The sequence below is a fragment of the Pavona decussata genome, unplaced genomic scaffold (genome assembly GCF_977016875.1).
Source record: "Pavona decussata unplaced genomic scaffold, jaPavDecu1.1 SCAFFOLD_19, whole genome shotgun sequence".
Classification (NCBI taxonomy): domain Eukaryota; kingdom Metazoa; phylum Cnidaria; class Anthozoa; order Scleractinia; family Agariciidae; genus Pavona; species Pavona decussata.
Genome location: NW_028145442.1, coordinates 2,947,831 through 2,973,373, shown reverse-complemented (window position 1 = coordinate 2,973,373; position 25,543 = coordinate 2,947,831). Strand labels below are relative to the sequence as shown.

The window sequence follows — 25,543 nt, the reverse complement described above, 5'->3', positions numbered from 1 at the left end:
TTTTTCTTAAATATTCTCCCTGGCGTTTCTGCTTTACCAAAGTAAGGGTGCTGCATTCTCAGGTGTCAGTTTAAATCTCAGCCATTTCTAAGCTAGCAATTAATTATGCTGGATCCCAGTTAACCTGACTTTTACTTCTCACATGTTTTTGCTGGTTTGTATCGTATCAATAATGCTCGTCTCATTAGCCGAACAGTGTTTAGGACGGCATCCAAAGATTTCCGAAGAACTTTTAACATCTCTTACAAGACTGAATGAACACTGCTTATCATCCTCTGATGATCATGATGCTCCGAGCCATCTTCGCTTTAGTATTTTATTCTCCAGGCATCAGCTACACAGCTATTGACAAATCATTTTCAAGTAAAATTCCCACTTTATTTGGTAAAAGATTAGCATCTCATTGTAGTAATAATCGGCCATTTCCGAGTTGTTTTGAACCTCATTACTAAAGCCAGGCTAAGTGCAAAGCTTTGCATATAATAATTAGTCAGTTGTTTGCATGTGAACGAAAACTTATCATTCATGACAAAAACTTTGCACTTAGCCTCGCTTTTATAATGAGGTTCAATTTAGTCAGTCAGTTTTCAGTTCTCTGCAGCTGACAGTGAAAATTTTGGCAGATTCTCAGCCATCAGTTGTGAAGACCCTCTTTGCGGCATTCGTTTTCGCAAGTTTGATTTTACTAACATTTAACGAGGCGCGACATTAACGGAAATATAGCCCACGCGAAACCATTGATACGTTTTTTACCCTAACTAATTCAACTTTGACGCGAAAATTGCCCAACATTTGTCAACATTGTTTTCTTGTATTACGCCTTGAAGGGCAATTCTAAAATTTCACTTACCCTGAGTCAAAGCAAATGCAGAAAACTTTAAAGAAATGGCATGGGGGAAAAACATTCTGTCTTGAAATTTTTGGCTTCTATTTCTTCTGCCTGTTTGAGTGTTTTCAACTGTTTGACTAAAACTCAGAACCTCACTGGCAAGAAAAATTAACTGTTTTGTGGCTGCTAATGTCCGGAACTGTACCGTTCCTGTGCTGTACTGTAGTGGAAAGTTCGAAAAGCTGTGTTAATTACCTTGAAATTAGAGGTGGCTTCACAGGCGTTAAGTAGATGTTTACGTCTTTCAAGTAAAATATAAAACGAAGAAAGGAAACGTTTATATCTCAGTTCAAGCTGTGTTTTCCAGGGAGTTTACATATAAAGTAGACAGACTGTCCTTTGATCAGGTGAGAGAGATTTCTTTTTATATTCGGCAGAAATAGATCAGTTGGACAAGCAGAAGTTCAACTAAATAACTGAGTTAGAACATATTTTCACCACTTTGGCAAACTAGTGGAATTGTCGTTTAAGAGGGTGATTGTTTGGATTTAAGATCATTCAGTTTCGGTCCAGAGAAAAATGGAAACTAGCAAACGTTTCGTACAACCAAAACAACTTTTTTGTGTAGGCGAGTCATTTTGTTTGCTTTTTTGTTTTTGATGGTATAGTAGATCCCGTTATTTCTTTTCAACCAGTCAGGTTCAGTTCTTGATTTTTCACAGGATTTTGCGAGCACCTTTGTGCAGCGTTAGAAACATTGCCAGTACTGCGATGAACTGCTCAGTAGCTTTTATTTGAATGGTCACACATCGGGATTTCATCCACAGACTCAAAAGTTAGAAACACCTTGTACAGCATAATAAACAGCACCATAGGAAAGTACAGCTCAGTAGCTTTCATTTGAATGGTCACACTTTAGGATTTCATACACAGACTTAAAAGTTAGAATCACCTTGTACAGCATAATAAACAGCACCACAGGAAAGTACTGCTCAGTAGCTTTCATTTGAATGGTCACACTTTAGGATTTCATACACAGACTCAAAAGTTAGAATCACCTTGTACAGCATAATAAACAGCACCACAGAAAAGTAATGCTTAGTAGCTTTCATTTGAATGGTCACACTTTGTATTCCACCCACTTATTCAAAAGTTAAGAGCAACTTGTACAGCATAATAGTAACACATAAACGCTGATCACTGGAAGCATTGATCGGTATTGTAAATTTCGTGGAAAAGTTACATTTTAGTATTTAATCGGCTTTCGAACAGGATGGCCTTTTGAGGGCAATTTGCGCACTTTCTCCACAAATTCACATACGTCAAATCTGTGGAAATAATCCCTCAAACCAAACTGACAGTCAATTTCAGAGAGACACCTCTGCCACGTTTTAGAAAAGGTACATAAGAACTAAAGAGTTGTGGTTTTTTTTACTTGCAGCGCAGAATGAGTTCACAGCTGACCATTTATTTACTCCTGGGATTGTTGAATCCGTCGCTGACTCCATGTTTAACGATGTCTTCTCTACCAAGAGAGGATGAATTCTATATTGAAAGCTGTGAGAACATCATAAAACCACCCCCGCCTACTTCCTGTCCACCTTTGGATCCCTACAGAAGCATAACGGGCCAATGTAACAACGTAGACAACCAAACTTTAGGCGCAGCAACGACTCCATTTAGAAGATTGTTGCCACAAGTGGTGAGATTTCTTTGTTTTGTCTGTTTGTTTGTTGACCTACCATGGAACAGGTTCTTAACAGTGCATAAATTTGTAGGCATCTCATGGAGTGCCTCGGCTTTGAAGCTTCCACCTTTTAAAACAAATCTTTGTGCTCAAGAAATGCACGTGCAAATTGTACTCCTAATGACCGCGCCCAATCTGCGACATGTAACTACGTCTAGCTGGAATGTAAAACGTAGTCTCCGTAGATGATGATGATGATGATGACGATGATGGTGATTATTATTATTATTATTATTATTATTATTATTATTATTATTATTATTATTATCGTTATTATTTATCAAGGGCATGACTGTCTTATATCTAGTTAGGACACTTTTGTCTCTTCTCCGCTACAATTCTAGCTATGGTATTCTGGACACCCTGTTACTGCGAGTTATGCTATTCCAAGTAAATGAAGTTTCAAAATAATTTCCATATTCGACATGACCTAGAGTACTTACACACTACAGCTGTCCGAGTTGTTGAAAGCACGATTAAGCGCATCCTGGGTTAGCTTGAACTTTGATTACAAGTAATTACTAACCAACAATGATACTTCCAAAAGAGTTTTGTCTCTCACTTGTGACTTATAGACCTTTTTTCTCATTACCTTAAAATTAGCTTTTTCGAAACCATTTTAACTAGTGAGATGAAAACCTTGTTTAACTTTTAACCAGGAATTAGCGTTAATCGGCTTTCGGCGCCCAGGAGAGAAAGATCTTAAATTAGCGATTAGATAAGGCGCAAGTTAGAAAATTTATAAAATTAACTAAATGGCTTTGAGTTGCTTAGTACAACAGTTCGTCTACAGTGGTTGTTATTCTATGTTGATTTTAAAATGTAAATAGTTGTAAGTTTTATTGAAAGATTTGTATGATTTATATTATAGGTGTAAGTTTAGTTATTAAGTTATATGCTATTGTGATGCGCTTTTGAATATTGTATAGAAAAGGCGCAATATAAGTAATAAATTTTTATTATTATTATTATTATTATTATTACAACAGGAGTTTTTTTTTAAGGTCAAGGATACCGCACAAAGACACCAAATTCTTCATACTAACCTATCCAGTGATGGTTTATGCAAACCTCGTTTGTGTATTTCATCGAAAATTTAAGGTTTCTCTGCACCTCTGCCAACAAATGTTTTTAAACTTTGCGGTGGGGGTCACTGATCTAGCTTTTAACCGCCCAACTAAAGCTAAATTAGGAGTATTTTTAACAACTTAACGTGTTTCAGGTACTTGTTGCCAGAACCATCACTGCTAGTGTAACTTATTATGTCAACAAAATTATCATAAATAGTTTGTCAATGATTAGGCATTGTTTGAACTGATAAAAAGTGATAGCATTAATCTGTCGAATTATAAGTGATGGAAAGTACTGGAAACCTGTCAACTGTTCTTAGTCCGGGAACTTAACAATAATCTAAAGCAAAAAAATAACCTTTTGTTGTATTTAATAGGATATTAATGTTTTGGATCTCCCAAGCGCGAGGCGTGTCAGCAGAGAACTCTTCCCTCAAAGTAATGATTTGCAAAACCCTGATAAACAGTCGCCAGCATCCATAGACCACACAAGCATGGCAACAGTGTTTGGCCAGTTCTTCACTCACGATATCACATTGACGATGCACAAAGATGGTTCCACTTCATCCTGTATCGAGTGCTTTAGCGCTGGCACTGAGTGCTATGGGATCCCGGTCAACTCAACAGACTATGATTTTATCGAGAGGAATATCCACTGCATTCCAATGAAGCGCGCCACAAGGTGCCAAAAAGGTTCCGATGAAGAACAGATCAACATTGCTACAACCTACATAGATGCGTCACACATTTATGGCAACAATGACGATGAATTGAGTAGGGTCCGTGGTAACCCCCCGGAACCCGATGGACTGCTTCTTACGACACATTTCAGTGACGCAGACTTGAAGCCTCTTCTGCCTCCCACTCTACCAAAAGTGTTCTGCCGGTCAAAGCAGCGTGTGACCAACCCTTGCTTTTATACAGGAGACTTTAGGAGAAACAACGTTACCCCAGGTAATAATATTGGTCGCCAGGCCCTTAAACAAAAAAGGTGGTGGGACGGTGCCTACTAATACTAAAGTATTTTTGCCCGGTTTATGACTATTTGGTAAAGGTAGATTTTGAAGGGCTATTGAAATCCAAGAAGAAACTTGGGGGTAACCGCGCATTTTTAGAGATAAATAAAAACAATTATTCTTAAAAGCAGTAAAATACAAAGCAACTTATGGCGTTTTTTTTTTTCAAACTGAAGCTTTATTATCTCTGAAAAATGCATTGTTACTCCCAATTTTCTTTTTGGATACCGAAAGCACTTGCTAAGTTCTGCTTTCTCTGCATAGTTTTAACTGCGCAGAATGTATGCGCAGTAACAAAAGTAGGCACTGTCCTTGATATTGGGGACTTTACGCAACCACGACGGCAAAGCCAACGAAAACGTCACTTGAAAATACAAGTTCGTGCTACTTGTACTATTTTGCGCTTATTCCAATTCGTTCAACCTCTAGAATGTGGCCGAACTATCCAATAACAGAACAGGTGGGAACGGTCTTCAAGCTAGCACAAGTTAGCACAACAAGCAAAATTTACTGTCATGTGCTCACGCTCTCCATACAACCTTGATTTTGGGCATTTCACGTTTTTGATTGGCCGAAGATGGCGACGAAATGTATCAAAATTTGTAATGCACGTGCACAGCATTGTTTAGCTCATTAAGCCTTTTTTGTTGTTGACGTTTTCGTTGCCGTCGGCGTCATGTTTGCGTAAAGTCCCTATTAACCGCGATGAAACGTCTGTGTGTGTGTCAAATTAACCATTTAGTGAATCGCTTTTCCGGATGTCCTGCATTCAAAGACACGAAACGCTTACCAATCTTCACAAAATAATTTATAAGTTTTTGATCAACTCACAAAAACATATAATCCGTAAAACCTTATCGCCAACGGATTTTTATTATCTTTTAAGTTTTTTGTTCACTTGAAAATTTTACGGGACACCGGGTTGTTTCCCTGGTTTACGTTGATTTTTTATGCGGGAAATTTTCGCGGCTGGCGACTGGAATTGGAGTCTTTGAGAAGGCTCTCCATTTGACGCGATAAACACTTTATACAACAACTACAGTATAAACTGCCATCAAAGGTCCCAAACAACAACAACGTACCATAGGATCCCTACAACAATGGTGGTATTTAAGGAGCCCATGATCTGTTATTGTAATCTAATAATAATAATAATAATAATAATAATAATAATAATAATAATAATAATAATAATAATTTACTATGGTAAACTATAGTAAGCTCTTATTTTTGTTTGTTTGTTTGTTTGTTTGTCTTCGGCTTTACTTGTTTTCCTTGTTTATTTGCAAGTTGTAAAGTGGCAAGGGAAGTTAATTTAACTAAAAGTATTTGCATAAGAAAAGGGTGGGTCTTTATGTGGGCAGTAGAGATGATATAACTGTACTGAACGGTACAATGAATGACGTGCCGCTAGCACTAATGACACAAATGATGAATCAGAGAATTAGTAATAGCGGCGCAACATTCATAAGTTGTGGCCTTCACATCCACGTTGCCGCAATTACCACCAATATCATACACGATCTTGCATCCGTCTTGGCCTCGTAGTTCAGCCGGTAGTGCAAAGTTTGATCAAATCCGGAGGTCGTAGGTCCGATTTTTCCTTTGCTTCGAGTGGTCTCCTTATACTAGAAGTAACGCTCATTAGGGGATTCACGGATTTACTTCTGAAGCACTTTAGCATACAGTGCAGAGTTAATTCTCTGATGCATCATTTTTTACTGAAGGAAGAGCACTCGCCTTTCACTGTTTACCTGGGTTTGATACTGACTCACTGCCATTTGTCAGATGTGGGTCGAGTTTGTTGTTGGGTCCCATTCTTCTGTTCCTATACTTGCTCCGAATCTTATTCTCCAGGTTTACAGATTTTCAAGAAGGTCCAAAAAATACCAAAGGTGCGAAGTTCATTTTTGGGGACACACTCTCTAGATCGAATTGGAATCTGGAAAGTTGGTTTTTGAAACGGAGGGGAAAACCAGGGAGAGAAAACTCTCGGAGCAAGGACGAGAACTAAAAACAAACTCAATCCGGGCCACATTGGAGGCGAGTGCTCTCATCGCTGTGCCATCACTACTCTCTATCTCAAACGCTTACAAATTCTGTTTGTCCTTCTCGTTTCAGCTTTAAATGTGCTTCATCTTATTTGGGTGAGAGAACACAACAGGATTGCTTTGAAGCTGAAAGGAATAAATGTAAACTGGGGGTCAGACAAATTATTCTTTGAAACGAGGAAAATACTTGGCGCTATGATGCAGCATGTCACCTACAACGAGTACCTTCCAGTGATCTTGAGTCCAGCACTGGTATGATTATCTTACAACTAGCAATAATCGTAGATTAGAGAGTGCGTTCGATGTCACCAAACAAATCCAGGCCAGTCTCGATTCCAGGCTCTCTCTCTCTCTCTCTCTCTCTCTCTCTCTCTCTCTCTCTCTCTCTCTCTCTCTCTCTCTCTCTCTCTCTCTCTCTCTCTATCTCTCTCTCTCTCTCTCTCTCTCTCTCTCTCTCTCTCTCTCTCTCTCTCTCTCTCTCTCTCTCTCTCTCTCTCTCTCTCTCTCTTTGTGATGTCATCCACCCCTACAAAGAAATCTGCGGGGGATGCCAGATGTGCGTCCCAAGATCCGTCGACCTATCCACGACAAGACCCATAAAATCCCGACTAAAATCCGTAGTAGGAAGCGTTCTTCCTACGTCGAACGAAATAATTATAGAAAAATTGCACGAGATTCGGGTGCTGATGTTTCGAGCGTTAGCCCTTCTGTCAAAGCGAAGGCTTCCTCATTACAATGACAAAAAAAAAAGTGGAAAAAAGATTTGGAAACTTGAGATGGTTGATACAATTACTGCTAGATAAATGATATACCTTATTATAGGAAATTAACGCTTGTGTTAATTAAGGTATTGGAAATTAACGCGAATTGAAGGAAAAATTACTTCCCAATAAGGGTAATTAACGCGAAAGAGGTCCTAAAAGTTCAAAATGACGGAAATTAACGCGAATTACAGAAAGAAACAGAATTTGCTGAGACAACAAGGAACAACTCTATTTTAACCTTACCAAGTGTAAAGATCCGAAATGCAAACAATGTTCGTGGAATTGTCCCTAAACGTAGGGGTTAAGAGGAGGAATCTGGCCACTTCGAGTGTTCTTCACAGTGTCCATGATACCGATGGATCTCCACCCTGTTAAACAAGGCTTTTTCCTTTTTGAGTATATTGAGCATTTGGTGTGAAAATAATGGAAATTAAGGCGCCACTTATTATTTAATTAATGACGCGAAAACTAACTTTAACAAAACTAACGCGACTTAAAGTTCGCGTTAATTTCATGAAGCGTTAATTTCCTGTAATAAGGCACAAATCAAATAATCTTGAACGGATAGACGGAAGCCGATCAATGACTCTTTCTTATAACTGGCTTTCTTTGCTTAACAGCTTGAAGAGTATGATCTGTTGCTTCGCCCAAAGGGATATTTTCACAATGACTACTGTAAGACTGTCGATCTATCCATAACGAACAGTTTCGCGACGGCCGCATTAAGGTACGGCCACAGCACTGTGGGTAACTTCTACGAACGCACCGGAGCGAATCCTTTAGATGTGGCAGATTTTCATAACCCGGAACCTTTGTATGAAGACGGTGGCATTGACGGCCTTTTAGGCGGGATGCTTAAACAGCCTGCTAAAGAAATTGATAGGTAAATATGTTTTTCAGTTTTTGACAAAGGTTTACTAGGCACCAAGGAGGATTGCTTATTCAAGCTTCAGAAACGGAGGGGGGAGAAGCGGGAAGGTGTGTATTTTTGTTTTTCGAATCCGTAGTATAGGGCGCGCAAAAAATTCGCAGGCAAAACGCAATTCCCCCCCCCCCCCTCCCCCATCCTAACACTGGCCTAATTTCACCATTTCTAAAAAGTGACACTTAATTAATGAGTTATGTATCACAAAGCAGTGACAAAGAGTCACTGAAGAGTATGTGTATTTAAATTCAATAATTTTGCTTTCACTGACTAAGCTAGTTGTGTCGAGAAAAACCACGTGTGATCTTTCGCCGGTGGACATCTGTTCTTCAGAGTTTCTGACTATATTTTATTTCTTTTTTAGTAAAGATAAAACACAACAAGGAGACTTCATAAATAAATTTGTACATGTCCAAAATTTTTCAAACTTAATGTAATTAATTTTTAAAACAATGTTTTGTAAAATTGGTTAACCATTTTCGCGTTTTTAAAAGGTTCTTCTCCCACTCTGTGAGTCTGAAAATGAAGCCGGCACCTGGACAGATTACTGATCTTGTTGCCATAAACATCCAGCGAGGAAGAGATCATGGCCTTCCCCCGTATGTCGATTTTAGAAGGCATTTCAAACAAAATCCTACAATCCCATGGAATTTGCAACAGAAGCTTAGACAGCTGTATGGTGAAATGAACAGAGTTGATCTATATGTTGGCGGACTCCTGGAAAAAGTCGAAGAAGGCGCACACATGGGACCTACGTTCTCCCGTATTTTGGCTGAGGGGTTCAAGTAAGTCAATTTGTTGTTTTCGAGTTTCAGTGAAACAGAGGATGTAGTTAACACTTAACTTGCCACCCGGATGTTCTGTTTTGACAAGAGCTCAAGACCCGGAGCCTCTATCTCTCATAGGAGGCCTTAGAGTCAATCCTTTCCTGAGTCGATTTATTTTACAACGGGTCTCAGGGGACCTTTAGAGCGCCCATAGTTCAAATTTCCAATCAAAGAAGAACAATGACAATTAAATTGTCTTACGTCAAACCTTTTCCTGGTCATGGGCTCCTGGTTTTGATGACGAAGGCTGTGTCACACATTTTAAAGACTTAAAGAGTACGTGGCTATTACATCTCCTACATTAAATCGCGACACATAAAAGAATTCGAATGCCGGCCATTTCTAGACTTGCCGGCGGTTAAACGATAGAATAGAACTCAGCTGGAGCTGTGGTTCTTGTTAAAAAATAAACATTGATACTAACCCCAAATTTCTGTAACTGTAAATTAATTTCAGGAATTTAAGGATTGGTGACCGCTTCTGGTACGAAAATGATAAAACTTTAACTGGATTTAACATCCAACAACTGGACGAGATAAGAAAGACCTCTCTGGCAAAGATCATCTGTGAAAACAGCGACACAATATCGCAGATCCAGCCGAAAGTGATGCTAAAGGAGAACATTTGGGATAACAGGAAAACAGACTGCCAAAATATTCCAGATTTGGATTTCTCTAAATGGAAAGATACGGTAGCCTCTCACAGTACTTCTCAATAGCTTTCATGATTTCATCCACAGACTCAAAAGTTTCATTTTAATGGTCACAGGGTAAGAGACAGCACCGTGATAGCAACGTATTGGTCACTAGCCGTTCATTTGAACGTTCACCCTTCAGCATTCCATCCAAAGGCAGAAAATCTAGAACCACCTTAATTGTACGGCATAATAAAAAGCACCACAGGAATGTACTGCTCAGTAGCTTTTATTTCAATCAGGTTGCACTTTAGGATTTCATCCACAGACTCAAAAGCTAGAACCACCTTGTACAACATAATAAACAGCATCACAGGAATGTACTGCTCAGTAACTTTCATTTGAATGGTCACACTTTAGGATTTCATCCACAGACTCAAAAGCTAGAACCGCCTTGTACAACATGATAAACAGCACCACAGGAATGTACTTCTCAGTAGCTTTCATTTCAATGGTTGCACTTTAGGATTTCATCCACAGACTCAAAAGCTAGGACCACCTTGTACAGCATAATAAACAGCACCACAGGAAAGTACTGCTCGTAGCTTTCGGTCACACTTAAGGATTTCATTATTATATTCATGCACTGTTTCTGGTCGCAGTTTCCGTTTACAACTCTTTACTTCATTTTTAGCAACCTGTTATGCCCCCCGTCAACCCCCTTCCAGCCAATAGCAACCCAGAGAGCAGGTTGGAAGAGCTTCTTGATGGCGGTATTATGGCCAGCGATGTTTACAAGGTAAGTTTTATTAACTACGGATTTTGGGAGCAGAGATGGCGCAGTGATGAGAGCACTCAACTCCCACCAATGCGGCCCAGGTTGAATTCCCCGGACTCGCGTCATATGTGGGTTGAGTTTGTTGTTGGTTATCGTCCTTGCTCCAAGAGGTTTTTCTCCGTGTACTCCAGTTTTCCTTACGCTCAAAAACCAATATTTACAAATTCCAATTCGATCCGGGGATTGTCTCCAAGTAGTGATCTGCGCTAAAACATCGACTCTTCTTTAAAAATGAAGTATATTTGGTCATGTAGCTTTCTTAGCTATGCTACCAGATTGTCTCGTATATCTTTTTGAATTGGTCAAATCCTTGCTAAATTTCCCTTTGCTAATTACCTTGTCGCTCATGAAATGCATACAAAGAAAATAGCTTCAGCAAGAGAGGCTCTTCATCCTCTCTTGCTTCAGTCAGTATCCAAAGACCGCAATCTTCGGTCATCTTGTATAAAATAATTATCGTCTTACAGACCTTACCTTGATGTATGACACTATTTTACCAGGCAAACTAGCACAAACATTTCGATAAAAAATCGTCCAAATTTTACTGAGAGATAAAGCCAGCCAAGGAACGCTTTCTAGCATAGCCTCTACCAGAGTCTCTCATATTTCCGTGTCCGAAAACTAAATTATTTGCCCAATGTTCCTGATGAGAGATTCGAGTACTATTTGTTTCGAAAGCTAACTTTAAAATCGTGATAATTTGTTAGTTGAGCATTAAGTTTGCACTATGAAATTTAATGTGTAAAATTAGGGCTCTTTCATGTAGAGTACATGAAGTAGTTATCTGATGTTGTGTTTATTTCTTGCAGGAAGCCATTCCGAACTCTGCTGAGGCCATGAAGAGTGAAGCTTCGCCATAGTTTACTGCGAGTCTGTTGCACTGTCAAAAATGATTTTTAGGCACGTTAAGAAGCCGTGTTTTTCATTAAAGCAATGGTTGCCTCGCAACCAGCCTCGTGCCCAGATCCTCTCTCCTCCTCCCCCGAAGAGAGAAGACCCTGGAGCGAAGTTGAGCAAGCAGGGCTTTTAGTTTGCTTGAGTTTTATTGACGGCGCTGTATGCACACATTTGGATGGTTTTAGTTCATGAGCCATTCACATGTTTTTTTCTTATCACTGTTCTTATAGCTGTCACTGTGTGTTTTGAGTGAAATAAAACCTTTTTTAATCATGTATCTGTACTCACTCACTTATTCCTCCGCTGAATAACATTAATAGCTGTGGTCAGAGTTTAGATGAATCGTAAGTTACAGGATTTCCATGCCGATCACGCGTGTTCAAACAACAATGAACACTTATCCTCAAATGTTTTCGGTTCCTCTAGAGCCAAGTTCAAATTTCGCCAAGGTCAAAGATTTTCGTCGATTCTCGATCTTCCAACTTGATATTCATGCAAAAGGAGTTTCAAGGGTTTCACCCTTCACGGCATCTATAACGTTACACTTCACAATTTAATTTTTCCTGTTTAAATGCAAAAGCCTGTACTGTTAAGAACCGAGGTTCCAGGGACAGTGAGCATTTTTCGTACTTCATCCAGGGGTGGGTGAAAAGTGCTTTATCTAGGCCATACTTTAACACTTCTCACAGAGACGAAGACTTTTATAAGCTCGTTGCACAAAATGTAGGCATTATTACGGACTATATAACTAGAAATACGTGACTCGCAAAACCTCGCGAAGCTGGGGCTGGGTGGAAAGCCCTCTTTACACGTATTGTAGCATCAAACGAGGAGATTAAAAGGCGCATAAGATTTTTTTTTTTATGAGCATAGTGTTTTCGTAGTTCCACGGGCTAGTTTGCGGTTGAAAATCTATTTCTGTCGCGACGTAATGTACAACGGGCGTGCAGCGCTGTCGTGTTCGATGAATTTATTTCCCACGGAAAATTATTTACCGCGGCCACAAAGCGTGTAATTTCTTTAATGCACTATTTCACAAAAAAAGATTTCTAAAAGAAAGGGAAAAGATTCTGGAGAGATAGTTCTGTATCCAGTGAATATTGATGAACATTGCAGTTGAAATTTGATCATGCACGCATATGTTTTTCGGTGTATGCAAATTTTGCTCCAGACAACGCCAGACAGTCTGACGTCATTGTGCGGACACCTTCAAAGATATAAACATATATCAACATATATATATATATATATAAATATATTTTTCGCTCGAATTCGCGCGGCTTAGCTCCGCTCGGGCCGGCTCGGCCCGACAAATTTATTAACCTCGCTACGCTCGGGCCTCCGGCCCTCGCTTCGCGAGGAATAAATTGTTTCATCTGAAAGTCATTTTTTTCAGTACGTCTCCTTTTTATTTCATGATCTGATACAAATTAAATTACATCATTTATAGTAATAAAAATACAACATATTTACAAACTGTGCTTTTCTGAATATCAGACGAATTCACTTTCAAAACAGCTAGAAGAGTCTTAGTCAAGCAATTAAAATCGGAATCTCGTCAAGTTTTTTACAAAAATTTTCAGTAAAAATATTTCAATCACATCGAGCATCCACAAATAAACATACCTGAAGAGAGAGAGGGAGAAGCATGACTATAAGTGTCTTGAATATACACTGACATATGAAAGTATAAGGTCCACGATCCTTTGCCTATAGTTCGAAGGCAATAGCATCGCAAGCGGGACAATTTTCAATTCAGAATCACCCCCTCCTCCCCCCTCCCCCCCCAAAAAATATATGTATTCCTAAAAGTTCTCTCAGTTAAAGGGGAAAAAGGTTGAAAGATGAAGTCAAAAAGTGACATTAGTGATTACAGCGCTACAGTGCTAATTGGGACACTATAAAATAGTGAAATAACTATACGAAGTGAACATACTGAACATACAATTTACAAAGCGTAGCTTTGGGTTTGAAAATTGGGCTACCGTGAAATATTATTCGAATTATCTTTCAGCGTCTATTTTATAACTTTTGAATTCATATTGGCCGTGAAATAAATCCAAGTAGTCAGAACAAGACCGGCGCCCTAACCGCTATACCATGGCCAGACCGCCTCCCTTCCAATTTCCCTTTATTTTAAAGCGGTTTAACTGAATGTTTTCAACCTACTTACTAGAATCCAAACCACTGATTGAAGGTTCTACCAAAGAATCCGCCTTCCTTCTCTATAAAGAAAAACATAGTCAGGTAGGAAGCTTACTAAAGCCCACATCAAACAACTTCACCTTCCCTTGAAGAAACACCAATAAGCTCATGATACGAGCTGAACTAGGTTCAGTGGCCTGTTTCCTTTATACAGACTCGTGGGACTTCTACAACGGATTATTAACAATTATTCCACGAGCGTGCTTTGGATATATGAGATAATACATAGCTAACAAGGCGCCGAGTTGGCTAAAATTATCTCATATCAACGAGCGCGAGTGGAATAATTGTTTTGTTGAAAACAATCGAGAAATATTGCTAGATCTTGTCGATTTTGCTTTGCAAGAACAACCTATTTCCCGGGCATGGAATAATGGCTGATATCTCATGGTCGCTAAGCCAATCAAATCCCCGGAATTGTATTATACAATGATCCAATTTTTTCTTATAACTGTGTATTTTTGCGTTGGGCAGGTAATAATAGGTATACTATTTTAATTATCAGATTTATCTATACCTTCCATGGACATAGGAGTGTGATAGCTTGCTGCAAAGTTGTTCCCAGTTGGCAATGGGCGATTGTTCAAATAACGTGCAGCTAAACAACAAAAATGAATAATGTTATCCTTAAATGGCAGTAAGGTAGCTTTGTTGTAGCTGTGAACAGCCTCCCGAGTGGGGTGGTCTGGGTGAGAGGTCACACTCGGCTCTTCCTGCTCACCGATTTTTCTTTTCAAGCTTGGGAGCCTGTTCACAGGCTACAGAGATCTAGATAGACAAGTAGCTTTCTTCTTGGCCGTGATTTACTTGAAATAGCCTGAATTTCAGTCTTTGATTAAAGATGCGTCGCTGTGAAACTGTTCCCGAGTTTAAAGAAGTTTGATGTGTTCCTTGACGAATCAGAAAAGGAAATTAACCCTTTAACCCTAAGGGTGCAAATTGGCACATAATTCCATAACTCTTTCAATATTTGACAGATTTCTATGAATTATTGACACCAAGATGGTCTTGCGAAGATCTACTCATTAAAAGGATAGAAACTTAACCCCCTCCCATATGTGGTTGACCACCCCCATAACTTTTCAACTTTTTTCCCCGAGAAGTTGTGGGTCTTAATACATCACTCACATTAATGAAGATGTTGAAAACTGCAAAATAAGCTATAGTTTAGAGGTATACCTAATATACACAAGGATTGGGACGCTTTTGAACTTTTAAATTTTTACATTTTAAGGCCAATTATCTCAAAGCCATAACTTTTCTCATTCATAATTATATCAGTTATGAAAGTTCTACACTCATGAGTAGCGTTAAAATGGTATATCATACATGGACATTGAGTCTGTAGTCTTGGATTTGGACAAAATGTCGTTTCGCCTTAGGGGTCGTTACAGGGTTAAAGTGGTCTTTTGACATAAATGTTACAGAGTCAACTTTAACGACTCGCACCTTTAGTCGTCTTGGGAGCGTAATAAGTTCCGACAGTACCGGTCGCTGGTAATGGACGATTGTTCAAGTAACCAACGGCTAAAAGGCAAAAATAAAAATAAAAAATAAATAAATAAATAAATAAGCCGAATGTCAACAAATCAACAACTTAAATTTAAAAAAATAATAATAATAATACAGTCGACTCCCGATAACTCGAACCCTCGCTAACTCGAACCTCGCGCTAACTCGAGCCAATTTTCCTTTCCCTTGAGGTCATTTTCTAAATAATTTAACCCTCGATAACTCGAACCTTTTTCAATTTGCCTTGAAGCTTCGAGTTATTGGGAGTCGACTGAAATAAATAAATTAATTCACTACAAGCGTATCTAAACGTGCCTGCGTGCATGCAATGTATGCATGGAGTGGGCCTCTGTTTCTAAAGGAACTGGTCATAAGTTTGTTTGAAGAGGACCCACCTTGTCTGGGGTAGTGAGGGTTATCGAAGACACCACCTATCTGATGAAAATTACCGACAAAATTTTGTTGGCTTTAAAATTTGAGTTGACACAGAAATATTCATTTAGCAAGAGTTATGCCATAATCACCATCGCCTATTTTGTGGTTTGGTGGATCCTGTACAAGTATAGTACTAGTTTTGATCACTTCCCTACTACAACGCTCCACTTGCTTAATTAAGTTAAGTCAAAGCAAGTCATCTTTATTTGCAGGGTGGACCTTTCAGTATAAGGCTGTTTATAGACGTATTTACAATCACATGCTTTTTTCGTTCCCCCGCAATGCTCTTTTCTTTGCAAGGTCAAAAGGGGTCTGAGGTCGACAGGAGTGAGATATGCACGCATGCGCCGTGATCGATTATTCCTTGTGTGACAATTTACCGAAAACTTACACGTGTGATCTTTGTTTTCTTTGGCCCCTATCGTTTGTACACGCGTTTACTGCATGATCTTTCACTAGTCTTACCTGAGCTCAAATGATTGGAATAAAGATTGCAAATCTTCTTGGTAGAGATTTCTGCTTCAATGTTAGACAGTGGCTTCACATCATTAACGTTACTGATGACGCTACTTGTCGGAAATGGCCTCGGATTCAGGGTGTCATTGCCTGAACGAAACAAAGTAACGGAAAATAATTTAACACTGAATAAAGAGATTTTGAATCACGTTTACAGCTGCTAAACGTGAGATTCGCGTTCATGTTTTCTTGAAAAAAAATTAGCACCAAGATGAGAAGAGTGCAAAATAACTTTGATGTTGACGCAAAAACGCTCAATTTTACTGAAAAACAGCGAGCGTCAAATATAGGGTAAACATGGTCACGTGATCATTTCTGTCGTTTGCGGTAAACATAATTCTTAATCTCTCTAATGTTAGATATTCTTAACTGAGGCGTGGAATGTTTGGCTTGTCTTCAAAGCTAGTAGATCGGCGAGATAGTGATTCCAACCTTACGGCCCAATTTATAAGGCTTAATATAAACTATCCGCTCCTCGAACTCTCTTCAGGGTCGAGCTTTGCTCTCGGATATCCCGCAGAGGTGAAGCGAGTACACTTGCTGCGTCTCGGAGTAAACGTGCACTCCAGAATAAAGCAGCTAAATTAATTTTAAATATGCCAAAACATTCATCAGCAACAGAAGCCCTTGATCTACTGGGTTGGGATACATTGGGAAAAAGGCGAATATCTCATCGCCTATTTTTAGTTTTTAAGTCCTTGAATGGTTTGATTGATTGGAATTTTAATTTTAATCATTTTAAAGACATCCATGATTATAACACTCGTTTTAGTAATAACATCTGTAAACCACAATCAAAGCGCTCATGGGGACAGCATCGTTTTATTTGTCATGCGGTAGATGACGGGAACGCTCTCCCAGACGGCATTAGGAACATTTCCAATTTTTTAGTTTTTAGACGTCTTATTAGAAACATGTAGACTTTTTTATCGATCTTATCCTTTTTACTTTTTATTTTTTAGATAGCTATATTTGTAATTTTTTTGTATTCTTACGTTAGATTTATGCAGGGCCTCACTGAAAACCACATTTTGTGACGTGGGCTCCCTGTTAAAATATCTTATTTATTTATAAAACTGTTCGATTCCTGGAGCAAACCTTGATGCACGCGGCCAAGCATCCGTGCATATATTTTTACGCCGAATAAAGAAAATCGTTTACATGTACTGGCATGTGATTAATTAATCGGATAAATGACAAATCTTTCTTCCAGAGTGAATGGGAGTAAATCACGATCGGTGCTGTTACCTTAGCATAAAGCTACTAGGAGCAGTATTACAAACTCTCTCCCCCACTCCTTCTCCTATAAATCAGTGGACTTTTGTTTTCCTTCGAAGGGTTGTTTCTGGTATCCTGTCTTGGACTGACTGTTTTCTTGAACTCATTTATGATCATGATCTGGATAGAGAGAGACACTACTTAGGAGTAACAGCTATTAAGTCTATTACATTGTTCTCTTTACCTTTGGCGAGCTCCTTCTGATAGATTTCATCTCTGGCTGTCGGCTGCAGTGAAGTTGTGTAGAATGGACAATTTGCAATGACAACGTTCGAAAGAAAGTCAAATTCCGAGGGCTGAGGAACAAAGTAGTCTGCAGCTGAAGAACACAAAAACCACGGATTAATTTGCGAAAATTAGGATGGGATTCTAATATCACAGAATATAACAAAAGGGAATCATTTAGTTGCCTTATAACTGATACAGTATAATATACTGAGTATAACTTACTGTAACAGTTTGCTAACTGAGACAGTCTTTATTTGAGAGAAACCACTCTCAAACTCGTTCTCAGGTTCCTTTGTCTTGGGAAAAAAGGAGGGAACCCTAGGACCGAAGTTGAACCATGCTGACCAATCACAATGACGTCAGCAACACAATCAGAACTCGATAAAAAAAATATGTAACCGGTCCCAAGTGCGGGAAAGCGTACGTGAAAAAACCACGATTGCTTTTGGTTTCAAAAAAATAAATCTGATTACCTCTGAACAATGGATAGTTCATGTTCTTGTAACTCATTTGTTCCTCCCGCATACTTTCAGGCATTAATCCCTCCTCCTCGTAACCGTGATTAAATTGCTCAATGCTTTGTTCATGCATGACATGGAGATTATACTCAATCTTGTTTCGACATGGCTCACCAGACGATGCAAGTTTAGCATGTCCTAGGAGAACAGAAATATGGATGTTTTAAAATAAGTGCAATGTCCTTCATATATCATTCGCCATGAACAGAATCTGCTTATTCTTAGGCCTTTATTTTTAAATCCAGGCATACTACACAAACCCAGAAGTTTATCTGTAGTCAAAACGGACAGATTACTAGCTACTGATATGAATGAGTGAGTTTCGTTGTCAGTTAATGAAGAGAAGAATGTAGGAATGTATTAAATGTGACTATACATGAAAAGGCCAGGTTCGTGAACTGCGGACTGAAAGAATGTTTCAGTTCAAATCCAGTCTCCGTTGACTAAATAGCTGTGTCGGGTTAGAGCATTGCACATTGGTGTCCCAATTTGTTTTTTGGCTAAAGCCCGTTCAAGCTTAAGTCTTTTTCGTCTTTTTGAACTTTCTTTAGATTTTTGGAGCTGGTCAGTAACATTCAGTGGCGATGTTTGTTTCCGAAAAAAAAATTTAAGGCAAATCAAGCCTTTTCATGAATTGACTGTGGTTGCCAGCATAGTTGTAGAGGTGAATGATGATGAAAGCCGGTGAACTTCAAAGTGAGACTGATCTGCAGTTGCTATGGTGCTTGCCTCTGAAGTCATTGTGTTAATATATTTGCCTTCGTTTACAGAGCTACAGTTTTGGATTGTTTATTAGTATAATTGAAACTAACTACGCATTGCGACAGTTCATAATGAGCTTTGATCAGTAAAGGCAACCTTATATTGGGAATATATACTAACAATACTATTGGTGAGAAAATTGGTCCTACCTTTGTTGCCGGTCAAACCGGTTTTGCTGGTAATCAACAGGTTTTGTAATTGAACAGCCTGCTGGGAAAAATCCACACGCCTCTGTGTAACTTCGTCTCTAACCTGCCCCAGTCTCTCGCGTAAGTTTTTAACTTCTTTTTGAATCAAAGAGCTCACCGCGTTCAATCTCTGCTCATGCTCTGAAAAGAAGGAAACAACTAAACGGTGGAATAAATAGTTTTGACGACACTGAGTGTAAGTTACCCCACACAACTATGATTTTGGATGGCTCCAAATCCTCTATTCTGATATCTCTGTACCAACTCGATGCTTTTGCTTCCGTGATATCGGGTTTGAAAGTCAACTATGAAAAAGATGAAGCCCTCTGGATTGGCGCCTCTGAAAGCTCTAGATCGATCTCACCTTCCCTTCAAGTAACCAATAACATGGGCTGACGGGAAGGTTTTCGCCTTGGGACTTTGGTTTTCGACTTCGGAAGATAGGTCTCTTAGTTTTAACTTTATTGAGAAGCATGTAAATACTATTAGATGTATGTTAATACTTGTTGAGACAATTAAAAACACCAACAACTACACGGTTTAATTGGATTGCCGTGACAACAAGCTTCAATTAAACATAATGAGAAATGAATTGGCGTTTTGTGTGCACTGTTCAAACCTTGAATATTTAATTTACGTAAATAGAAATACAGCCGGAACTGTCTTGTAGCAGATACAACCATAATGCTGTCACCTTTCTAAGGCAGATATGGTCAGCTTTGGCTTGTCTCTGCCGAATATCATTTTTTACTTGTACTCTCTTCAAAGCGGACATGCACCTCTCTTTCCCAAGGGTATCCGTATTATACGAATGTTTGGTTTATCGAAAAAGTTGATAACTAAAGGTAAATTGGCCACCGTAAAGAGATTCGAGTGCAGACGTTACGAGCGATAGCCCTTCTTCAGAGAGTGACGAAGGGCTATCGCTGGAAATGTCAGCACTCGAATCTCTTTACGGTGGCCAATTTAACTTTACTTATCAACTCTTTTGATAAACCAAACATTTAATTCAGGAGTAAATGATGGGGCCACTCGACTAAAATCCCGCTCTGCAGGCTGGAATAGACCTGGCTGGGAACTAAATACATTAGATGGTTAATTGGCTGGAACGTTTCTAAATATCTAGTTTGGTGAGATTTTTTAATAAAACATTGGTTATAGCTGGGTAAAAAATGTCTCGTTCGTTTTTCCTGCCTGTCAGGACCCCTGTCAGGCTCGCATTTGACTTTTTGCTTTAACACCATCTTTACCAATGAAATTTGAAGGCAAGTAGCGCGCCAGGAAATGTTCCATTTTCAAGGGAACGTGTTTATTGTGCAGAATTGGCTTAAACGCTATAAATAGTACACAATACCCGTCGACAATTTGACAAGAACATGACAAGAGACATGAACGAACCGCTTCTTTCCCTACGCAGGCCCGTAGCAAGGCTAAAACAACTGAGGGGGCTTACCAAAATGGTGAAACAAAAAACTACTCCCCCCCCCTCCCCCCGTCACTCAAAAACAGACTGATTTGGAAGTTTAAGATGCAAGAGAACATCAAAACACCCGATAGATTTAGTAAGTAAAACAATAACTTTGCACCTGGATCCCACTCTTAGGTACATGTTTTTGCCTTTTCTTTAACGTGCACTACTACGTGAAGTTTCCTAATTTCACGTTTGAAGGAGGACGTAGATAAACGACGACAAATATTTCCTCCTCTTTTTAAATTTAGAATCGGGCAGTAAGAGTCCGACAGCAGGAGAATTTTTTTTCTCTGGTCTTGAGGACATATTTGTGTGGCTTTTTTGTGTGACAACGCGGGAACACTAAATTGTTATAAACTAAGGACATTTGTATTGCTTAAAATGAGCGGATGTCTTAGAAAACAATTAGTTTATTTCGACAGCTTTCACGGTTTTAGCGGCGGGAGAGAAACGACGACCGGAAATACGTCTGCTGTTCGCAGGCTATCACGGCTTCAGATTGGTTGATTTAAAGCCATTTTAATTCTTATTTCCGATTCACAAGATAGGAGTGCCTGTTAGCGAAGGAAACTGAAAGGTAGTAAACAAACTATTAAAGGTTGTGAAAAGGCACTTGCAGCGTCAGAATTCAACATCAATTTGCTTTAATTATATATTTTTGGGCACATTGTTCTTTAACTTTCCTAAAATTCTGGGGGGGCTCAAGCCCCCCTGCCCCTCCCCCCGCTACGGGCCTGACTACGATGTCTTCGTGCGACTTGTAAGCCTTAATATCAAACTGGCTGAAAAAGAGAGAAAAATACAGCCGACAGCGGTACCTCTGGACGGTTTGCCGGAGCGTTGTTATACGAAAGACGACTTCAAGGGTCTGTGTCAGCTCTGTCAGCAACTGACCTCCCTCCAATCATAACCAATGACGATATAAATACTGACTGGCATCAATGGAAAGACACGTTTCTTGTTCCGTCAAGTCCGACCTCAACACAAACCCAAAGCGTTTTTGGTCTATATTGAAGCTGAATTCCAAATCGCATACAGGTAATCGTACGCCGTTAAGATCTGCAGCTGAAAATCCTCGGGAAATAGCCAATCTGTTTAACCCCTACTTCGCATCAGTTTTTGCCCATGACACCTCCTCCCCCCTCCCCCCCCCCCCCCCTCCTTCATCTGGAAGCGCTTCCAATGCACCAGCCTCTCCTGATATGTCGGAATTAACGCTCACGGTTAGCGAAGTCCAATCCGTGCTCGAAGCCCTTGATGCCACGAAAGCCACAAGATCTGTTAAATTCCCAGCGAAACTTCTCAAGGAAACAGCCTCTGTAATTGCACCATCTCTTTGTAAGCTTTTTAACAAGTCATTAAGCGCTGGTTCTTTTCCGCAGAACTGGAAGGAAGCTCACGTTGTTCCTGTTTTTAAAAAGGGTGAGGTCGAGTGCACAGAGACTCAGGCGCATCTCCTTAACGTCACTGGTATCCAAAGTCTTAGAGCGATGTGTATTTAAGATCGACGTAGCGACACTCAGCTAGTGTTTAGGGAAACATACGATTAATTTTCTCTAAAAGGGTCGTTGGGTACTTCAGTTATTTCTTCTCCTCACCGACACAGCACCACAGTTTCTTTAGAAACTAAGCCCCTTATCCGTATTATAGATAACTGACTTGCATAAAGCGATATACAGCATTGCCTTTTACTTTCATTTTAAACTGATACAGTTATTGAAACTACATGTCAATAGCACGGCAAGCACAAAAACTCTGGCTTGTGCCCAGACTCTTTCCGTTAAAGAGACGCGGGTGGCGGAAAACGCGAGGGAGTCCGGTTAGAGAACAAGAAACAGAACTGGGGACAATTGAGGCAAAAATGATAAAATGTAAAATCGTGAAGTGTTAAGTGTGTAAAGTTCATATCAGCATCTGAAGGCGAACATCTTACCTTTGCTGTTTGTCTGTTTGTGATTAGCCTCATTCTGCCTTGCTAGCCTTTCTTGCAAGACTTGAATTTCATCCTTAAGCCAGGAATTTTCTTTGCCCAATTCAATTTGTTGTTCTGCCGATAGGAATAAGAACAAAGTTGAATATTGTTTCCATAACTGTTCATGAAAGAAGTAACATGACAACAAAAAAACGAGGGGCTAGGGGCTGTCTCGGTGGGAATTATTCATAACAAGGTAAAATAAATAAATCACTTAATTTAAATGTCAATGTACTTAGCGTAGAGCACTAATTTGAGACACTCTTCACATGAGAACATTGGGTTTTTTTAGGAGAGGAGAAAACCGGTGAAAAATCTCTCGGAGCGAGAACCAACAAACTCAAATGACGCCGTGTTCGGGAATCGAACCCAGGCCACATTGGTGACGTGGGAAGTAAGTGCTCTCACCACTGTTCCATCTCTACTCATTTATCATATACTGAAATTTTTCTAGTTTCTTTGAGAATATATATTCTGCGGGCACATACGGCCGGAGAATTCCCCATTCCAGAAGATGTGAGAAGACTGGTACGAGTAATAAATTGTTGGATCGTTTGGATGGACATGACGCCGACGAATATAAGTTCATTTTTCGGTACTTTCTCAGGGTAACGTAGTTCTTGTTACGTAGTTTTCACCTACAAGAGTATTTTCTATAGAACTGACTGCCGAGAAATACACTTATTTACCAGCGCAATTTCCATCCGTCTACCCAGACGATCCCAAAACCACTCAATCGTACCAGTCTCCCCGTGCCTTCTGGAGCCCGAATCGACTGAGATCTGGGTATGAGGTTAGGAGGAATATTAAGAGACTGTCACAATCTTATATTTTGTTTGTACCGAATTCATTTGTCTTTTGTTACTGAGGATCTGTTATTTTTAGCTCCAAAGCAACTCACCTGTTGCTGTTTGTAGTTCTTTTCGTAATTCTTCAAACTCTGAACTCTTCTTCATAAAATTTCCGTTGGCCAAGAAAGCAGCCTTCTTGAGATCCATTAGCTGTTGTAGAGTTTCTTCCATCTGCTGCTCAAACTGGTTTTCCCTTTGTCTGTCATAGTTTTCTAACTCAGTCAGCTTGTCTGTGAGATAAGCTATTTCTTGCTCCTTTTCTGAATACAAAAGAATATAAACTTACTACTTTAATAGTAAACGTTAGTTTAATAAATAAAAAACTGAAATAATTAAATTATAAACTTTAATTTTGTTAGACTGTTTGACAGTATATATAGTGGTCACTCTCGGGGACACTGGAGCAGATAGCCGGGACGACGAAAAGTAAAAGAAGTCCAGAAGAATTTTGGCGAAGAAACCAGCCTCAGGCGTTGACGCTCAACCAGTGAAATCCGCTCTAACTTTAGTTGTATTGAAGTTTGTTGGAGAAAAAAAAGCATTGGATGAAAAAAAAAGTTAATCAACCAAACTTACCGTTACACTGTGCCTTGAGGGAGGCGAATTCCTGTTGCAGATTTTTTTCTCTCTTTATATGACATAAAAAACAAACGTTTTCAAAATACATACATATTTTGGGAAATTTGTTTTATTTGAGTCCAATATAAAATCAAGTGAGATACCATGAACTAGATTTCAATCAAGCAAGCTGTACTTTCACAAAAAAGCCACTAAATACAGTGGAACCTCTATGTGCGATACCTCTCGTAAGCGACCGCCTCCCGTAAGCGACCACCAAGTCTTGGCATTTGGATGGTCGCTTACGGGAGGTTCGACTGTATGCTACTTTTTATATTTACAAACAAAACTAGTTCGGCAATATATAGCTTGAAGTTCCCCTTTTCTCGCGGATAAGCGCGAAGTATGAAGTGTGCACGAGGGATTGAGTTTGCGCGGGTTGCATTTCAGTCCCGCGAGGGGAAGGAAACACCTGGGTACAAGGCTCTTAGTTCTGGAATCGATTTATTCTATCGAATTCTACGCTCCTTTAGAAGCTTTATACGTCATAGTCGCAATATGGGTTCTGCGCGCGCTTTCATTTTAAACTAAAAATTTAAAGAAAAAATTAAATACATGCCAAATTATAAAAAAAAAACTGTCTTGGATTGGTTGTTGCGGACAGCAACGACTGAATAGAGTGTCCTTAGTTCTATTTTAATGTAGGGTATTTGCAAATTTTTCCGCTTGGCCCAGCCACTTAGCTCGATTAGCTTGCTATTTCTAAGTGGGTGTGCCCTTTTCTTTAGTAATTTTTCTTCCTTGTATTAATGTAACTCTGTATAATTTCTGGGCACGAATAAAGATTGTTGTTGATTGTTGTTGTTTAACTTTATTCATTAAACATGTTACAACTTAACAAAAAAGATCTTCCTTAAAGTTGAGATGCCTGGTTTGCGAGGTTTTGGTTCTTTGTTTTCAATTGGTAAGCATAAGCTTGAAAACATTTCAATGGAACTCGAAAGTCAAAACCTGGAAACCCCTACTGACCTGCAGGTGAGGTGTGATACGCGCTCCATTTGAAACGTCGAGTGACCCACGATTAAATGGGTTATTTGGGGTTGGAACAAGAGAAATCCACTCTCCGTTATAAACGACATCACGCGTACAAGAAACAGCAGACACTCCTACATCGTTATTATCGCCTGGAACGTTGCTATACATATAGCTTGAATCATCACCTGGATAATTACTTGATGAATAAGAAGAAAACATATCTTAACTTTTGTGCAATAGGCGCTCAACACAATTGCAAAAAAATTTTCACTGTGAATAGTTGTTATGACAACGCGTGTCATAATTACTTGCGAGGAGCCTCGCTCCCACGGTTTTTTTTCTTCTCCACCTTGGAAACGAGGCTAACTTGTGAGACTGGGTACTAAAATCATACGACAGGAGGACTTAGTCCTTAT

The 25,543-nt window shown here is 39.4% G+C and overlaps 2 protein-coding genes across 4 annotated transcripts; one reads left to right on the top strand and one right to left on the bottom strand.

Annotated features, from left to right (window-relative positions):
* The first annotated feature begins 4,140 nt into the window (after positions 1-4,140).
* LOC146487078 (peroxidasin homolog) lies at positions 4,141-11,852 on the top strand. The gene is made up of 7 exons (XM_085089711.1): positions 4,141-4,600; positions 6,784-6,965; positions 8,098-8,360; positions 8,897-9,187; positions 9,686-9,920; positions 10,558-10,662; positions 11,511-11,852. The coding sequence occupies exons 1-7, from the start codon at positions 4,141-4,143 to the stop codon at positions 11,559-11,561; spliced, it is 1,587 nt and encodes a 528-aa protein (XP_084945837.1). The 3' UTR covers positions 11,562-11,852.
* Positions 11,853-12,981: 1,129 nt separating this feature from the next.
* Positions 12,982-25,418, bottom strand: LOC146487077 (uncharacterized). Of its 3 annotated transcripts, XM_085090227.1 has the most exons (12): positions 25,122-25,417; positions 24,111-24,162; positions 23,585-23,794; positions 22,645-22,758; positions 19,202-19,381; positions 18,246-18,428; positions 17,729-17,863; positions 16,216-16,356; positions 15,253-15,330; positions 14,321-14,401; positions 13,772-13,823; positions 12,982-13,224 (listed from the first exon to the last, which is right to left on the bottom strand). In XM_085090227.1, coding segments are annotated over exons 1-12 (1,452 nt in total). In that variant the 5' UTR covers positions 25,347-25,417; the 3' UTR covers positions 12,982-13,223. The 3 variants fall into 3 exon arrangements, with proteins under 3 accessions (XP_084946353.1, XP_084946359.1, XP_084946355.1); XM_085090233.1 differs by lacking the exon at positions 18,246-18,428 and having other exon boundaries at positions 25,122-25,418; XM_085090229.1 differs by lacking the exon at positions 13,772-13,823.
* Between the last annotated feature and the right edge of the window lie 125 nt (positions 25,419-25,543).